This window comes from Phascolarctos cinereus, unplaced genomic scaffold (genome assembly GCF_003287225.1).
Source record: "Phascolarctos cinereus isolate Bilbo 61053 unplaced genomic scaffold, phaCin_HiC Scaffold_5;HRSCAF=322, whole genome shotgun sequence".
Lineage (NCBI taxonomy): Eukaryota > Metazoa > Chordata > Mammalia > Diprotodontia > Phascolarctidae > Phascolarctos > Phascolarctos cinereus.
The window spans coordinates 261272631-261289303 of NW_027555958.1; the positions used below are offsets into that span (position 1 = coordinate 261272631).

Consider the following 16673-nt stretch of genomic DNA (forward strand, 5'->3'; position numbering starts at 1 on the left):
TTCACAAACAGGAGATGAATTACTGAATTTAGCAAATACTAAACAGTTTGGCTGAAATATAAAGTGTGAAGAACAACTATGTGAGATAAGACCAAAAATAAAGTTTGGAGGCTGACTGTGGAGGGGCTTAAATACTAAGTTGAAGAATCTGCATTTCATTCTAGAAACAACATGGAGCTACTGAAAGTTTTTTTTAAACACACACACACACACACACACACACACACACACACACTCTATAAGCACAATATGTGGGAGGAATGGCTAGACAACAATTAGTCTGTAAAAGTCCTATAGTTTTTAGTGTACTCTAAATCAATAGTGGGATATAGTAATTAAAAAAAAACAAAAAACAAAACCTTATTCTATTCAGTTCCATTCAGAGGACAAAAACCAGAGGATGAAAGCAGCACATAGGGAATTTTGGCTTGACAACTTCCTAATGATTTGTAGGATTTTGCTGCCTCAGGAGCTAAAACGTATTCTTCTAGCACCATCAGCAGTCTTCAAGCAAAAGTTCTATGACTACTTGACAATTATGTTGTATGGGGGATTCTTTTTCAGCTAAGTGCTAGGGGTGGGGAACCTGTGGCCTTCTTGGTCCTCAAGTGTGGCTCTTTAACTGAATCCAAACTTCACGGAACTAAATTTGTTCTATAAAGCTTGGATTCAGTTAAAGGTCACTACGTGAGTAGAGAAAAAAGGGTAAATTCCAGATATGTTCCAACATGGGGTGAGATAAAGGAAAGGGAAAATGAAAGAATAGAAAATGAAGAGATTTAGGATGAAGTTAAGCAATAAAATAGGGACCCAAAGACTTAGAGTAGGAAGGAACCTTAGCGTCTATCAAGTCCAACCTTCTCATTTTACAGATGAGAAAACTGGGACATTTAAAATATTCAATAAAACTTGTCTAGGGTCACACAGTTAATAAGTAACTGAAGCAGGATTTAACCAGGTCTTCCTGACCCCAGGTTCAATGCTCCATTCTGCTTCTTCCAAAAGGCACAATGAAACTTCTAGATCAGAGGAGACTAGAGACTGAGTAAGGTGGATAAAAACGAATGTGTGCCAAATAGTAGTTTTGGAAAATATTTCCTCATCAGGCAATAGAAATTTTGAATTACAGGGATAAGGAGAGCAGGAAGTAATAATTTATCAGCTATAGGAAGGAAAAAAAAAGAAAGTTGATAGAGGCTCCTATGCACACTTATGATAACAGTAAGGTGGGACAGAAGATCAGCTTCCACAGTTAAATGTTGGAAAGCAGGGTGGGAGGGATGAGGATGGTGTGGAGGAAACAAGGTATTTTGTCCAGTCATCTAGTCTAGCAAAAACCTGCAGGTACCAATGATCAGTTCCAGGACCAAAAACATATTGTGCCAGCTCAGTAGTCTCATCGAGGTTGTGAGGGAATAAAGCACATCTGTATGATAACCCACATATAGTACAATCTGCACCGCTCCACCACCTCCAATTACCAGCAGACAACCTAATATCAGAAAAATGGAGGTCACATGGAGCAAGGTCACTCTTCAACTCAATTTTAAAACTCAAATTTCAACAATGTCACTTACAATCTCTCCTTTGTTCCACTGTTGCTAGAAGGGGTCCTTGCCAGTTCTCTGCATGTGCACTGATACCATTCCCTCCCTTCTTCAGAAGCCCACCTTTTTGAACATCCCTTTTCTCCTTAATTTTTTACTGATAACCAACCACTAGTTCCTTCCCTGATATCTACAAACATGACCATATCTCGGACTTTACCATTCCTGCATTAGATTATCATTCTCAATCTCCCCTCCCTTTCACAGCCAGACCCAGAAAAGGCTGTCTACATTCACTGCCTCTACTTCTTTACCTCAAACTTATTTTTCAAGTACCTGAAATCTGGTTTTTGTTCCCACCACTAGAGTGAAACTTCTTTGTCCAAAATCACCAATAGCTCCCTTTGCCTTTTCACAGCCCTCATTCTTCTTGACTCATCTGCAGCATTTAACAACACTGACCCTTCCTTCCGGATACTCCCTTCTTTGTGGGTTTTTGTGGCACTGCTTTCTTAACCTCTTCAACTGATAAAAGATGAGTCTCCAATGTGTGGCTTGATCCCAGGTATCTATCCTAGGCCCTCTCCTCTTTTTCTACTTGTTAGTAAACAAACTCCTCTTCATCCTGGACCTCTTGAGTCTCACAATCATTCTACGTATTAGCCCTCACAGAGTTCTGAACTCTCCACACATAACACTGCATCTCTAGATATCCTGATTGTACCATCTCTCACATATCCTCATTACATTAGTACTGGAGAAAAAATACAAATACTTTTTACTCTCCCTTGTGACTTCCAGACTTTCCCCTTTAGTCTTTCACACTCAGTAACTTTCCCTCTTTCGAAATTCACACAATGAAAATTTTTCACTTATCAAAATCATGGTAGCTGCAGCATACTTACCTCCAAACCATTCTCCCTTCTTTCTCAAGGATTTCAGCACCTGTCCAACCATCTTCCTCTCCCTCCAGCCTTTATACTGGAAGGTTTTAATATTTAGATTGCTAAAAATTTCCTAAACTCCTACTTCCTAATTCTTCTTAAATTTCTAGTATCTACTCTTTCACTCCCCTTCAGCTGTATACACAGATAGTCTATACACATAATCTTGCCATAACATTTATTCCACTTCCCTAATTAGAAATTCCTATTATTCCCAATGGTTCACCACCTTTCCTTTGACCCCTGACCCTATTAAGATCTTCATTCCCTCCATCCCTCAATACTTTATCATACCATTACCCCTGTTCTGCTTTTACCATCCTGCCTTTCCAAACTCAATTCAATTCAATCAGCCATTTCAACTCTACACTGTTCTCCACTGAATTACTTGTTCCTCTATCTTAGCACCATTTTTCTCTTACTAAACCTCAGCCTTGGATTACTCCCACCTCAGCATTCATGACCACAAGCTGCTGAACAAAGCTGAAAGAAAAAGGAAGGAAGGAAACAAGCACTGATTAAGCATCTTCTATGTGCCAGGCACCTGCTAAACATTGCACAAATACTATCTCATTGATCCTCACAACAACCCTTCCAGGTAGGTGCTGTAATGATCCCTTTTATAGTTGATTAAACTGAAGCAGATAAAAGTTAAGTGACTTGTTCAGAATTGCACAGCTAGCAACTGTCTGAAGCCAAATTCAAGTCTTCCTGACTCCAGATACACCCTATCCACTTTGTCTCCTAGCTGTCCCTCAACTATGCTCTCACTGGACACATTACAAATTTATGTTATTCAACCTCAACTGACACCTCACTGCAATAAGGCAGTCAGTCCTTTTTATTTCTCCCTTAACTGATTCCTTATCTCACTCCTTACAGAACCATTCAAGGGTCATCTCCAGTTGCCCTGATCTATGTCTTGCCACTGGACTCAGATCACCCTAGAGGAGACAGTGAGACTGATGACTTTACACAGCTCTGCCTCATTTAAATCCAATTCACTTTCAAGTAAAGACATCACCTTCCTGATGTCACTGGTCCTCTTTGAGGATGAAGGACAAACAACAGAACCCATTCTAAAAACTTCTCATCCCTCCTAAAGTTCTCTTCTGCATTTTCTGCCACCTGCACTAATTTTGGGTTCCTTTGGAATTCTTGTATCAGGTACCTTCTCATCCCCTTCTCCCCTACTGTTTTTAGCTTCCTTTTGTGTGTTTTCTTCTCCCATTAGATTGTAAGCTCCTTGAAGGCAGTGACTCTCTTTTTATCTGTATTTGTATATCTAGTGCTTAGCACAGTTGCTAGCAAATATAGGTGTTTTTAAAAAATATTTATTGACTGATTGGTCCTCTCCTCCTCCCCACCCAAGCCCCAGTTGAAGACCATTCCTCTTATTTTATTGAGGAAAAAAAAAAAGCTGAAGCCATTCAACATAAGCTCCCTTTACACCCATTCTTTTCATATCAAAAGACTTTGACATGATTTCACACTCTTTCTTCCTTTCCACTGAGTCTCTAACAAAAGGTGGCCCTTCTCCTTTGTTTGTAGTCATTCTCTTCTGAGTCTGTGTCGTGGGAGTCCCTTTCTCTCCAACAGCTCTTTCTTATGGAAGTTCTTTTGTAAACTCATTATTCCAGTCTTACTTCCTAAACTGGAATTTTATATGAGGGGCCAACGCAGTACTATTCTGGAACAAATGTCTGGGCCTTATTTGGTTGTGTGCTGCATTCCGTGGGAACTAAGAGCTATGTTATTTAAGGATCTCACAGGCAGTTCCAATCTGGGACCTGAAAACTTTCAGCAAACTCAAAGACAATCTGATCTAGGACAAAGTCTAATTACTGCTCTCCTCGTCTGAGCTTTGCAAACCCCTGAGTTCAGTTTGGGTTTGGATGACACAGCTATAGTTCATGTCAGTTACCTGGACAACTCTACGGGTCTGGAGCAAAAGAACCACCCGCTTCTCATTGGTCTGAGTTCCCTGCCCTGGTCACTCAGCTACAGGTCCAAGACCTGGCTAGAACGTAAATCAATGCTTGCTCTGGGTCAGTGCTACACACAGCTGCAACTTGCTTCTGTTCCTGTTCTTGCCCAGTACATAGCCTCAGACCTTTGTTCTCTGCCCTTGTTCTTCTCCTTATGCTTACCTTAACTAGAAAAAATAACTTATTGTGCGTTCTCCTTGGATTTCCCAATCAATACTTGGTGTGGCATTCCTTCTATGCCTTTGCTGGCAGTTATGCAAGAGATCAGGCTGTACTGCTTCCTCTTGTTCTACCATCTTTGCTGCTCATTTTTTCTAGCCTATTTTTTCCCTGAATTTCAGCTTCTTATCACCAACTGTCTATTGGACAGTTCAAACTGGATTATCTCAGACATTTAAAACCCAACATACTTAATACTGACATTATCCTCCTCCTCCTATTTCTCCCCCCCTGAAAAAAAAAATTCCTCTTCCAAATTTCCTATTTCTAATGAAGGCAGGCCATCCTTCTAGTCTAACTCCTTCTCTCCACTCTCACTGCAAGATTACTGGAATCACAATCTAGCTGGTCTCCCTGACTCACTTCTCTCATCATTCCATTCAATTCTATACACTGTTGCCAAAGTAATTTTCCGTGAGTGCTGATATGCCCATGTGATATCCTTACTGAACAACTCCAGCATCTTCCCACTGCCAAATTTGAATTTCTCTATTTATTTTTTGAAGCCCTATATAACATGGCCCCAACCTACCTTTCCAGTTTCATTGGATATTACTCTCTCTCCTGCACTGTGATTCTGCCAATTTGACCTTCTCTGTTCCTTATATTCAATGCACCATCTCCTGTTTCTATCCCTTTGCACTGGCAATTCTCCATGCCTAGAATGCATCCTCTTTACTTCTATCTCAGAGTCCCTTTCTTCCATTAAAATGAAGCCTAGACAACATCTTCTGCGTGAATCCTGCCTTCCTCTCAATGTACTTAACTCTCAAAGTATTTACCTATTTTGTTTATATATGAGTATACGCTAATGCATACAAATATACACACATACATCATAAATATAAGTATATAAAATGCATACTTTATATTTATGCTGTTAATTTATTAATATACTTTCTCCTGGTGATCTCATCAATGCCCATGAGTTTAGCTATCATGTCTATGTGGATGACTCTAGAAGCTACAAATCCAGTTCTTATCTTTCTCTTGAATTCAAGCACTGCATCTCCAACTGCCTCCTGGCTAACTACAGTATCTCAAATTTACCACATTCAATACAAAATTCATCATCTTTCCTGTTAAATCAATGCCTCCTAACCTCCCTACTCTGCTGAGGTCACCACCATTCTTCCAGTCACCCAGGTATGCAACCAAGGAGCCATCTTTAACCTTTTACTCTCTTTCACTCACCATAGCTAAGTGTCTTATTGATTTCATTTCCACAAGATCTCTCACATCCTCCTCCTCTCCACTTACACCACAAAATTATAATTTAGTCCCTCAACATTGTTCATCTGTACTACTTCAATAGTGTCTTATTTGTTTGTATTCCTTGAATCTAGCTGCTCCTTTTTAATCCACTGATACAGATATCAACTTGACATTCCTTTTTTTTTGGGGGGGGGGCGCACACGGCGCTAGGCAATGGGGTTAAGTGACTTGCCCAGAGTCACACACCTATTAAGTGTTATATATCTGAGGCCGGATTTGAACTCAGATCCTCCTGACTCCAGGTCCAGTGCTCCATCCACTGCGCCATCTAGCTGCCCCTCAACTTGATATTCTTAAGGCACAGGTCCAACCATGTTAACTCCTTGGTAATGAAGCTTCAGTGGCTTCCTACAGGAAAAATATAAAGTACTGTTTGGCATTTAAAGTCCTTTATACTCTGACTCCATCTTAGCTTTTTAGTTTATTCTACGTTAACTCCTTCTTCTATCCCCCACATATACACACTCCTATGTTCTAACCATACTGGACTACTTGGTGTTCCCTTTACATGGCATTCCATCTCTCAACTCCATGCCTTTAAACAAGCTGTCCCCCATGCCTGGAATGCCCTGCTTCCTCACTTTTTCCTGTGACCCTTAGCTTCCTTCAAGGCTCAGTACAAGTATCATCTCCCTTTTCTCAATTCCCCCCTACTTGTTAGTGCTCCCTGCCCCTAAATTTACTTTACACAGGGTATTCCAACTCCTAATGCTATTTTAAGCTGTTTAGACTTTTATAACATCCTGTATTTTGTATCACAGTGCCTAGCACATAGTAAATGCTACTTCTCTCTCTCTCTCTCTCTCTCTCTCTCTCTCTCTCTCTCTCTCTCTCTCTCTCTCTCTCTCTCTATATATATATATATATACACACATATACATATATAGATATGTATATGTATATGCTATGATGATGATGATGATGATGATGACAATGATTAATATATATACCTGCTTATTTCTCCCCAGTAGAATGAAAACTCCTTGAAGGCAGAGACTGATTGGTTTTTACATTTGCATCCCCAGCGTCAAGCACAAGTGTTTGTCACACAGTGGGTCCTTAAGATATGCTGGCTTAATTGAACTAAATGCAGAGCAAGCACTTATTTGCCAATCTCACAGTCTCCAGTAGTACAGGTTCTATAGTAACTTTGATATTGAGTCTTGAGATTTCCGGTGGCTGTGAATGTCCTTGGTGAAAGGCCCTCTTAATGGCTTGATTTGCAGCAAACCTTCTACAAAAGGCTGCATATTTTTTTTCTCTAGCATTTAACATAAGGGGAATAGCAAGAGAAAAGAAAGATAGTACCCAAGACTAGCAAGAAGTATGTCAGCTTTTCTACATAGACTAATACCAACGTTGGGAAGCAGGAGATGAGGAGCAACTAGCCCTAAAGAGTCAGGGAAATCTTCTGAAGCCTTCCAGGTTTACATGAATGTGAGAAGCTGGAAAGAGCATGAGAAGAACTGAGCTAAGAGAGAGAGTTTGTTAACAATAAAGCAGGGCTTCAGAGAGAGGTAATAGTAAGGTAGGGGTTTAAGATTCTCCACTTGGTCCTCCCACCCTCCTATACCTAAGTAATCACACTGCTCTGAAGAAGAAAAACAAAAAAACAATTACTAGCAAAATCAGAACTCAGAGCATTGCTCAAAAAGCAGTGCTTTCTTTACATATTTCTGTATTTAAGAAGATTGTGACAAATCCTATCTAAATTTACAGGTTGGTAACACCAAAATATCGCAGATTCAGTAAACAAAATAAAAAAAGATGAATGAAATTATTTCTCTGGCTTTAAAAAATAGCCCATTAGTTTTTGTCTAATACACAAAGTATATTTAATATTTTATTTTAAAAAGCACCTGATTCAATTTCATTTTGCTAGTGGAGTTGCTGCACTGAAAAAGGTGGGTTTCAATGGTGGAGGATCTTAGTAGGCCCTGTAAATTAAGAAAATATGTAAGAGTCACTTTCCAGTCCTTTTCCACTTTCTTACCTAACCATGGCAATGTTTACCGTGGGAAGGGCTCCAATTATATAAAGAACGTCTCAGAAGTCTATCTTAAGAGTAATGTGGAAATTGTCTTATTACCATTTTTTTGAGTGTAAAGATAGCTTTAATAATTACATTAAGCAATTTAAACCTTTTTTTAATTTTTATTTTCACATTACTCATATTGTAAAGAAGAATCAGAACCAATAGGAGAAACCATGAGAAAGAACAAAAAGAGACAGACAGAGCACACAAATAGTATGCTTTGATCTGTATTCAGACTCCATAATTCTTTTTCTGGATGTGGAGCATTTTCCATCATGAAACTTTTAGAGTTGTCTTAGATCCCTGCATTGCTGAGAAGAGCTAAGTCTATCAGTCAGTCATTACACAACGTTGCTGTTACTGTGTACAATGTTCTCCTGGTTCTGCTCACTTCACTCAGCAAAAGTTCATGCAAGTCTTTCCAGGTTTTTCTGAAATCTGTCTGCTCATCATTTCTTATGGAACAATAGTATTCCATTATATTCATACCGCACAACTTGTTCAGCCATTCCTCAACTGATGGACAACCCCTCAACTTCCAATTCTTGGCCACCACAAAAAGAGCTGCTATAAATATTTTTGCACATGTGGGTCCTTTTCCCATTTGTATGATCTCTTTGGGATACAGATCTAGAAGGGTTATTGTTGGGTCAAAGGGCATGCATAGTTTTATAGCCCTTTCGGCATAGTTCCAGCAACTTAAACTTTTAAGAACTCCAACTGGTTCTCTGGTCAGGTTCAACACAGGATCTTCAAAGTTTAAAAAGTATTGGCACTGGACAAGGCTAAAACCCTACAAAGTCTAAATGGTTCTGTTTGTCTACCTAAAGCTCTGCTGAATCAGTAAGTAAAAGATTTTATGCCACTCACCCTAGCACCTACTTGGGAAGAGAGAGAGACTGCCTACAGAAAGGCTTCAAAATGTAATGTGTTCACTCAAGATGTAACCCAAACATTCCAAGACAAGACTTATGATTCTGCCATAAACCCAAATGTTGTTATTATTGTGGTAATTGTTGTTATTCAGTCATGTCTGACTCTTCATGACCCCATTTGGGGTTTTCTTGGCAGAGATACTACAGTGGCTTGACATTTTCTTCTCCAGCTCATTTTACAGATGAAGAAACTGAAGTAAACACAGTTAAATGACTTACCCAAGGTCACACAGTTAGTAAGTGTCTGAGATCAGATCTGAACTCTGGAAGATAAGTCTTTTTGACTCTAGGCCCAACACTCCACCGACTGTATCACCTAGTCGCCCAAATTACTTACCTAAAATCTCAATTTTTTTGGAATGGAAAAGAGAGAAGGAGGTAATGCCAGCTGGAGGAAATAATGCCAAGTATAAAAGCTGAAACTGCTCTTCTACATATAAGGAGAAGGGATGCAGCTAAAAGACATTTAACAACAACTTAGCTCCTAATTTTTTTTTTTAATTTTTAGATTCGTACTCATTGTACCAAATATTTGGCTGCGACAGGGAAGAAATGGTGAGTTATCTTCACCACTAATCTATCTGGATAAAACAAGCTGAAAATGATTACATGGCAAGTCAGGGGATCATTATGATAGCTGTGAATACTACAATCCAGCTGTATCCTGTTTCTATACAGATGATGTTCTAGATATTTACAAGTCCCTGCTATATGACCAGGAAGAAACTACTGTACTAAAATTATCCCCCCATCCTGCCCCCCCAAAAAACTGCTTAAGACCCTTTAATAACTCTTTAATTAACATTTAATGGCTTATTACTCATTGACTGAGTGATGAAATATGTGAAAGCCTTTAAATGCTAAGCTCAAAAGTTTATATTTTCTCAGAAGCAACAGGTACATTACTACAGCTTTTCAAGCAGGAAATTAACATGGTCAGAAATGTGATTTAGGAATATCATTTTGGCAGCTGTGCATAAGATATATTAGACAAAGTAAAGATTAGAAGCATGATCAATTAGAAGGATGTTGTATTGCTCTAGAAGAGGCAAAGAGGGCCTGAACTAGGGAAGCTGTTGTGCAAATGGAAAGGAGACTGAAAGATGGTGAAGAGGTAGATGATGAAGAGGTAGAATCAATAAGCCTTTTTAAATAATAGGATGGGGGTTAGGGCAGAGGAAGGGAAAAATAAAGAATGACTCCAGGGTAGTGAAACTGAGTGACCAGGAAGACACTAGTATCCTAAAAAGAAACAGGGAAGTTCATTTGGTATGAATGACTCAGCTTGCTTCCTAAAAGCGTTCCTTTGCTCTAAAGCACAGTACCTTTCTTAGGTACATATACTTTCTACCTAAAATGTTCAGTAAAAATGGACATTTATTACTCTGTACATTAATCACTCAAATTAGTATTGCTAGGCCCACACAAACACAGGGAGAGGGGAAGCAGAAACCAATTTCCTCCCTAGCACATGGATGAAACACATAGAACCTCAGCTCTACATAGAATAAACAGCTATAAGTTTCACTTTTGGCAAAAATGAAAATTAAGCAGTAAATCCCAAGCTAACTGAACCTGGTTCCCATACACACATAGTAATCACACTGAAATAACGTCTCTTCTTCCCAAGATAAGATGGCTCACAGCATCTGTCTCAAGTACATTAACACACAATTCAAAATGCTCTTCTAGGGAATTATAAAATATATTTCCAGGTTATCATTGTTAATTTGTCTTTTTTATATCTCACATGTTCCCCCAGAAAATGCCAACAAATTAAAAAGCTACAACCAGACTTATTTCAGCATAGACTACTATATCTACTATTATATATGAGTTTCACAGAAATGCTAAGACAGTGAAAGGAGAACACTGACTACTAATATCTAGTTACAGTCAAGTGACAAACTGATGTTTTCTTATCTAAATATCCTACTATATTTCCCATAATAACCACCTTATCGGATAAGGGAATAACTTGGAGTGTGTGTGTGTGGGGGGGGGTGTTTCAAATTAATTTTCTAATTTCTTAAGAAAGGAGAAAATAGCCACAAATCCACTAAAAGTTTATAGGAAACTAAGTATTTTTAAGAAATCTATCGGTCAAAAATTATTTTTATTTTTGGCTATTAGCAACTGGCCAGAAATGCCCTTTATTATCTTTATTTCTGGGCACTGAGGGAGAAGAGAGGGACAGTAAGAGAAAACAGATGGTATGTCACTCTCAAACTGTAGAATCTGACATGATCATCATCAACTACACATTTTGTTGATGGAGGGCGGGGAGAGATGTTGCTTTTTGGTGAGGCGATCAGGGTTAAGTGACTTGCCCAGGGTCACACAGCTAATAAGTATCAAGTGTCTGAGGCTGGATTTGAACTCAGGTCCTCCTGACTCCAAGGCCAGAGCTCTATCCACTGCACCACCTAGCTGCCCCTCCAGTACACATTTTGATATGACTCTAAAGGCCAGGTAATAGGGCGCTTTGATGAAATAAAATCTAGTCAGCAAGGCCAGTTTAAGGCTGAACTTACTGGCAGCAAGATGAACATGGTTCCACAGGAAGCATTTCTGCAGCTGCTGTGAACCCTTGCCCTGCCTAACCTTCCCTTTCCATTCTTTTCTAGCTCTTAGCTTGTCTCAGTGCAGCACTGACCTTCTCTCAAGAGGTCACCAGCATGGTCAACACCCACCCAATGACAAGTAGTAGAGCCTTAAGTTTGACACACATTAAGGAGTCCAGCCAAGGTTGCATTATGTATAAACAATTACACATGCAAGCATGTGTGACAAGGCACTTGCCTTATATAAGCTTGTCTGGGTCAAAATACTGCAATACACCTTTGAGATAAACAGTTTGTTAGACACTATATTTACAATAAACACATCCTTCACTTAGCATATAACTACAACAGAAACATCATTACTGCCCCATCAAATTTTACCACCTAATGGATTAAAGTACCAAAAGTAATTATGGGCATCACCTACTTTAACTGCCATTATTTGCCCACTTGGTTTGTGGACCATTTTGTTGACAGAACCATAAGCTCCTCGTCCAATTTCTCCAAGGTCTTTCAAGTCCTCTGCAGTGAAATCCCAGTGCTGTTCGGGGGAGATCTTCAGTTTTCCTGATGATTCAATGCTGTGTGTTCTCAGTCTCTCTCTGTTAAAATATTGGGAAGCAATTTTTCCACATTTTAAATAAGTTTTAACTTTTTCTTTTTGGTAGCACTGAATAAATGTGTGGGAAGGCTTGGTTTCTCAAAAGCTACTGAAACATTCTGACCTCCAGGTTTTAAAAATATGAATAAATTTTAAAAGAGCCATATTTATATTTACTTGCACTTAACTTATATCTCCTCTGTTCAAGCATAAAATTCTATTTCTGCTTCTCATAAAATTAATTCTGCAAGCTAGGTTATACTTCCAATTACTGAATTATTTTCTAACTTAACAAAGCTAAATCATCAAATGCCTAAAATGATTTTCTGATCTGCAGAATCTCAGGAGATAGAAAATCTCCCTTTCAGAGAGCATTATTACCCTACTATATAGTATCCTGGAGGTTCTATTTAATGCCAAGAAGAATGCACAAAATTCCCAAGCATATGCAGAGCCAACTAACCTTACCAGAACAACTGTCATTTAGTTTATTAAAGTAAGTGCTATATCCCTTCTTCATCAACTAATGAAGAGAATACTTATAGATAAAAAGTGAGCAAGTGGCAGGCAAAAAATATGCCACAGGAGGGGGCTCTGTCACTGCAATTTCCCATTAAGGCAACAAAGCTGACTATAAAATTCCAACCTGGAGATCAAGGGTAAATAGGATTTTTAAAAGTGAACAGTGCAGCTGTGAGTTGGTAGAAAGATAAAATTAATAAAAAATATTGTAATTATATGCACAGATATACAAAAATGAGCACAAAAACATTCTCCTTTTCCATTCCAGTAGAACAATCTGTACCAAGGCAAGGAAACACCAACGGTCTTCTATCTAATACTTAGCCCAAAACATCACTATTTAATTCCATATTTAAAATATACATTTTTGTTAAGATGCCAAGACATATGAAAGAAATTTAATCTTATAGTGCCATTGAAAACGTTTCCTTTCTTCTTCAAAGTTTTAAGAATGTTTCATCTCACGTTAGTGAAACCTTTCCTTTTCAGTCACTACTTTGTGCTCCTTGGACTTAGAACTTTAAAAGTATTGCTCGAGTCCCATTCTAATGTAATGACTATTTCACCTATTATTAGGTTTAGAGTTTTAAGTTTGAAAGGTCAAAAAAAAAAAAGTCAGTGAGTACAGCAACAGTTTGATTAACTAGCTCTCCAATAACCATACATACCTTCTAGCACCTGGAACCCTCAAAAATTCAAAAGTTACAATCAGAGGCTGAGGAGACTTTACATATAGAAGGTCCAAACATCAACACTAAAAGCTGCCTACATGAAATGTTCAGACAAAAGAGGAAAAAAATACAAGACACCTTGAAAGTTTTTTTTTAATCAATTACCATCATCAGAGAAGATTCAACAGGGCAGAAAATCTATAGGGACACATCCAATTCAGAAACACCTATGAAGAACAAACTCCACCCCCTAGAAAAAGGATTAACTTATTACCTGTACCACCACTTCACCTCACCCCTGCTAAAAAAAAATAAAATAAAAAGTTTTTTGTCTTTTTGCTTTTCATTTATAGTCTTTCAACCTACAGATTCTGCCATTTGGAGATACAGCCTGGATCTGTGATTTCATTGCTCTAGGCTCTGTTTGTTTTTTGGTTTTAGGCAATTGGGGTTAAGTGACTTGCCCAGGGTCACAGAGCTAGTAAGTGTCAAGTGTTTGGTTTGCCGCCACATTTGAACCCAGGTCCTCCTGACTTCAGGGCCAGCACTCTATCCACTGCATCACCTAGCTGTCCCTCTAGGTAACTCTCAGTGAGAAATTTCCTCTACTAATGCAGATTGGTACCTTTTCTGAAACTTCAGGTCTTGAGTATTTGCCCAGGAACACACAGCCACCAGCATGGATCACAGACAGAACTTGAATCCAGGTCTGCTAGCTTCCAGGCCAGCTCTCTTTCCATTATGCCATGCTGCCTCTGAAAATGGTCTTTCTGTCACTTTGAACTAGGGAGAAATTTAATCTCTAATACAGGCTCATTGGCCATGTAATACAAGGGAAAATTTCACAATCACAATCTCTGGGATTCAAATTCAAAGGAGTATCAGAGGCAATTCAAACCATCCCTGAACAAGAATTTCTGAAATGTGCCAAAAATGGTCACCCAGACTTTCCATGAAAACCTTTATGCTAAGGGGAATGCTATCCCACTACACAGAGTAGCTCACCTTACTTTTTTTTAGATGTCCCTAAAGATTAGGAAGTTATTACACAGCAACAAACTTTCACCCAACTGTACCTTGTTTGGTCTTCAGTGGACAACTAGTACAAGTCTAAGCCCTCCTTTTGTATGTGAGAGCCCTTCCAATGCTTAAAGACAGCTTTCATGTAACTTAATCCTATGCCAGGTCCTATCTTCTCAGTTTCTTTAAAGAATTCTCACAAGGCATAATCTTAAGCCCTCTCACCATCCTTGCACATTCCTATAGAAACTTCAGATAATTAATATCCTTCTTAAAATGTCATGCCCAGAACTAAGGTCAATAGTCTAGAGGTAATGTGAGTAAAGGAGATTACAGGAAGACTATACTCAATCAAATCCCTAGACAGAGACTACCTGTCTTATGTCTACCTGTCTCACTACCTGTCTTAGGGCTAAGGTTACATGAGTTTTTGACTGCTACATCACAATACTGACTCATATTAAAATAGTCCATTAAAATTCCCACTTCACTCATCTTGTATATATGAAGTTACATTGACTTTATATTTATCCCAACTAATTTCATCTTTTCAAATTAAGGTCAGTATTTAACATATTACATTTTGGGCAATGACTACACAAAACATTTCATCTCTCAGATCGAGATAAGTTTCTTTGGCTGTCTATCCCTCATAGCTAGAATGTTCTCTTCTGCTCATTTCCACCTTGGCTCCCCTTTTCTTGTCTCCCCTCAATCAAGCCCCAACTAAAATCTCATCTTCTATATGAAAACTTTTCCAATCTATTTCTTTTTTTCTCCTGTCTACAACTCTGCACATGTCTGTTTGCTTCTTATTCTCTCCCATTATATTGTGGGCTCCTTGAGCACAGAGACTGTCTTTCACTTCTTTTTTGTATCCCTAGCACTTAACACAGTGCCTGGCACACAGGTGGTGCTTAATAAATGCTCATTAGTTTGAATAACAGACAAATCCAATATGTTAGCTATCCTTGCTGGCTTTGTATCAGCCAAAATTTTGGTAAGCATTCAATCTATGTCTTCCTTTAAGTCACTGACAAAAATGTTAAACATAAGCTTCAGGATACATCAAACCATTATGAAATGAGGGTCTGGACATTCAATCAGTTTACAAACACACTCACATACACTTAAGCCTTTCCATTTTGTCTACAAAAATGGAATAAGCAAACTGATCAAACACTTTGTTAGAATCTATGCATATTATACTACAGAATTCTCTTCATTTTAGTAAGCTTGTCAAAAAATGAAATCTGGTTAGCATGGCCTGTTCCTAACCTCTCCCTTTCATTTATTTAGAAACAGAAGGACCCTTAGGGGTCAGCCAAGTACAACCACCTTCTCTTACAGATAGTGATGGGGTGCAGCCTGCTATCAACTGGCCTTTCTTTATGTCCATGTCTAATCTCCCAATTCTTTGTTAACTCTAATTGGGTCTAGCCCTAATTAAGTCTATTACTAGATGTGCTTCCTCCCCCCTTACCTCCCATTTTTGATCTTATCTAGACCCCATTCAACCTCCCAGTAACTCCAATCAATATTCTCTCAGGACCTTCCCCCAGTCACCCCAGCTTACTGGCCACTCCAAGATACCCCTTTCTCCCAGTCCATCCTCTAGTCACTCCAAATTACTTGGCACTCCTAGATCCCTCCCACAGTCTTTCTGTATATAAGATCCATCCTGGCTGCCATTTAGGGGCTGAGACTTCCTCGTGCCCATTCATCCTTACAAGTGTCACAAATGTTTAGATTTCTTAAGAGTCTGACCAATATGACTGACCTTTAATAAACCTTATCTTTGGCTGAAAGAAGGCTTGGGTCGAATTCATTCAGACAGAAGCTGTGTGTTGTGATTTTTGGGTCCCAGCACCCCTAAAACTCTAAACCTCAACAGACAGGACTAAAGCCCAGAGAGGGAATTACCCAAGATCATACAAGTGACCAAGGTCACAAAAATCCAAACCCAAGTCCCACAACTAGAAATCCAATGCTCCTTCTACTATATCATACTGTTTTTGAATAATTTATCGTAAATACTAAGAATAATTCATTTACTCTGTTGTCAGTTATCATCAAGCAGCTTTCTTATGCCTTCTCAGATGCTCTTCTTGGTACAACTCAAAAAGTCCTTTTTTACTGACCTTAGTTTTTCTCACAAGTCTATGCTTATCAATCAACCAACATTTACAAAACATATACTACGTGGAGTCATGGTCAGCACTGGGGGTACAAAGGTAAAAGAGAAACAGGTTTTGTCCTCAAGGAGCTTGTATTATAATAGGGGAGAGAGCATGAGTGGTTCTGTGAATTCAAACTGCCTGGGAGAGAAGCCACTAATTAATAGCTAGTGCT

The 16673-nt window shown here is 38.8% G+C and overlaps 1 protein-coding gene across 4 annotated transcripts in view; it reads right to left on the bottom strand.

Annotated features, from left to right (window-relative positions):
• MAP2K4 (mitogen-activated protein kinase kinase 4) overlaps positions 1 to 16673 on the bottom strand; it is a 170961-nt gene that overhangs the window by 56883 nt on the left and 97405 nt on the right. For 2 of the 4 annotated variants that reach the window (XM_078155795.1, XM_020965911.2), the window contains 2 exons: positions 11935 to 12109; positions 7833 to 7910 (listed from right to left, as the gene is read on the bottom strand). In XM_078155795.1, the coding sequence (XP_078011921.1) occupies positions 7833 to 7910; positions 11935 to 12109 (253 nt within the window). The remainder of the gene's footprint in view (positions 1 to 7832; positions 7911 to 11934; positions 12110 to 16673) is intronic. The other 2 variants (XM_078155796.1, XM_020965914.2) reach the window with 1 other exon arrangement.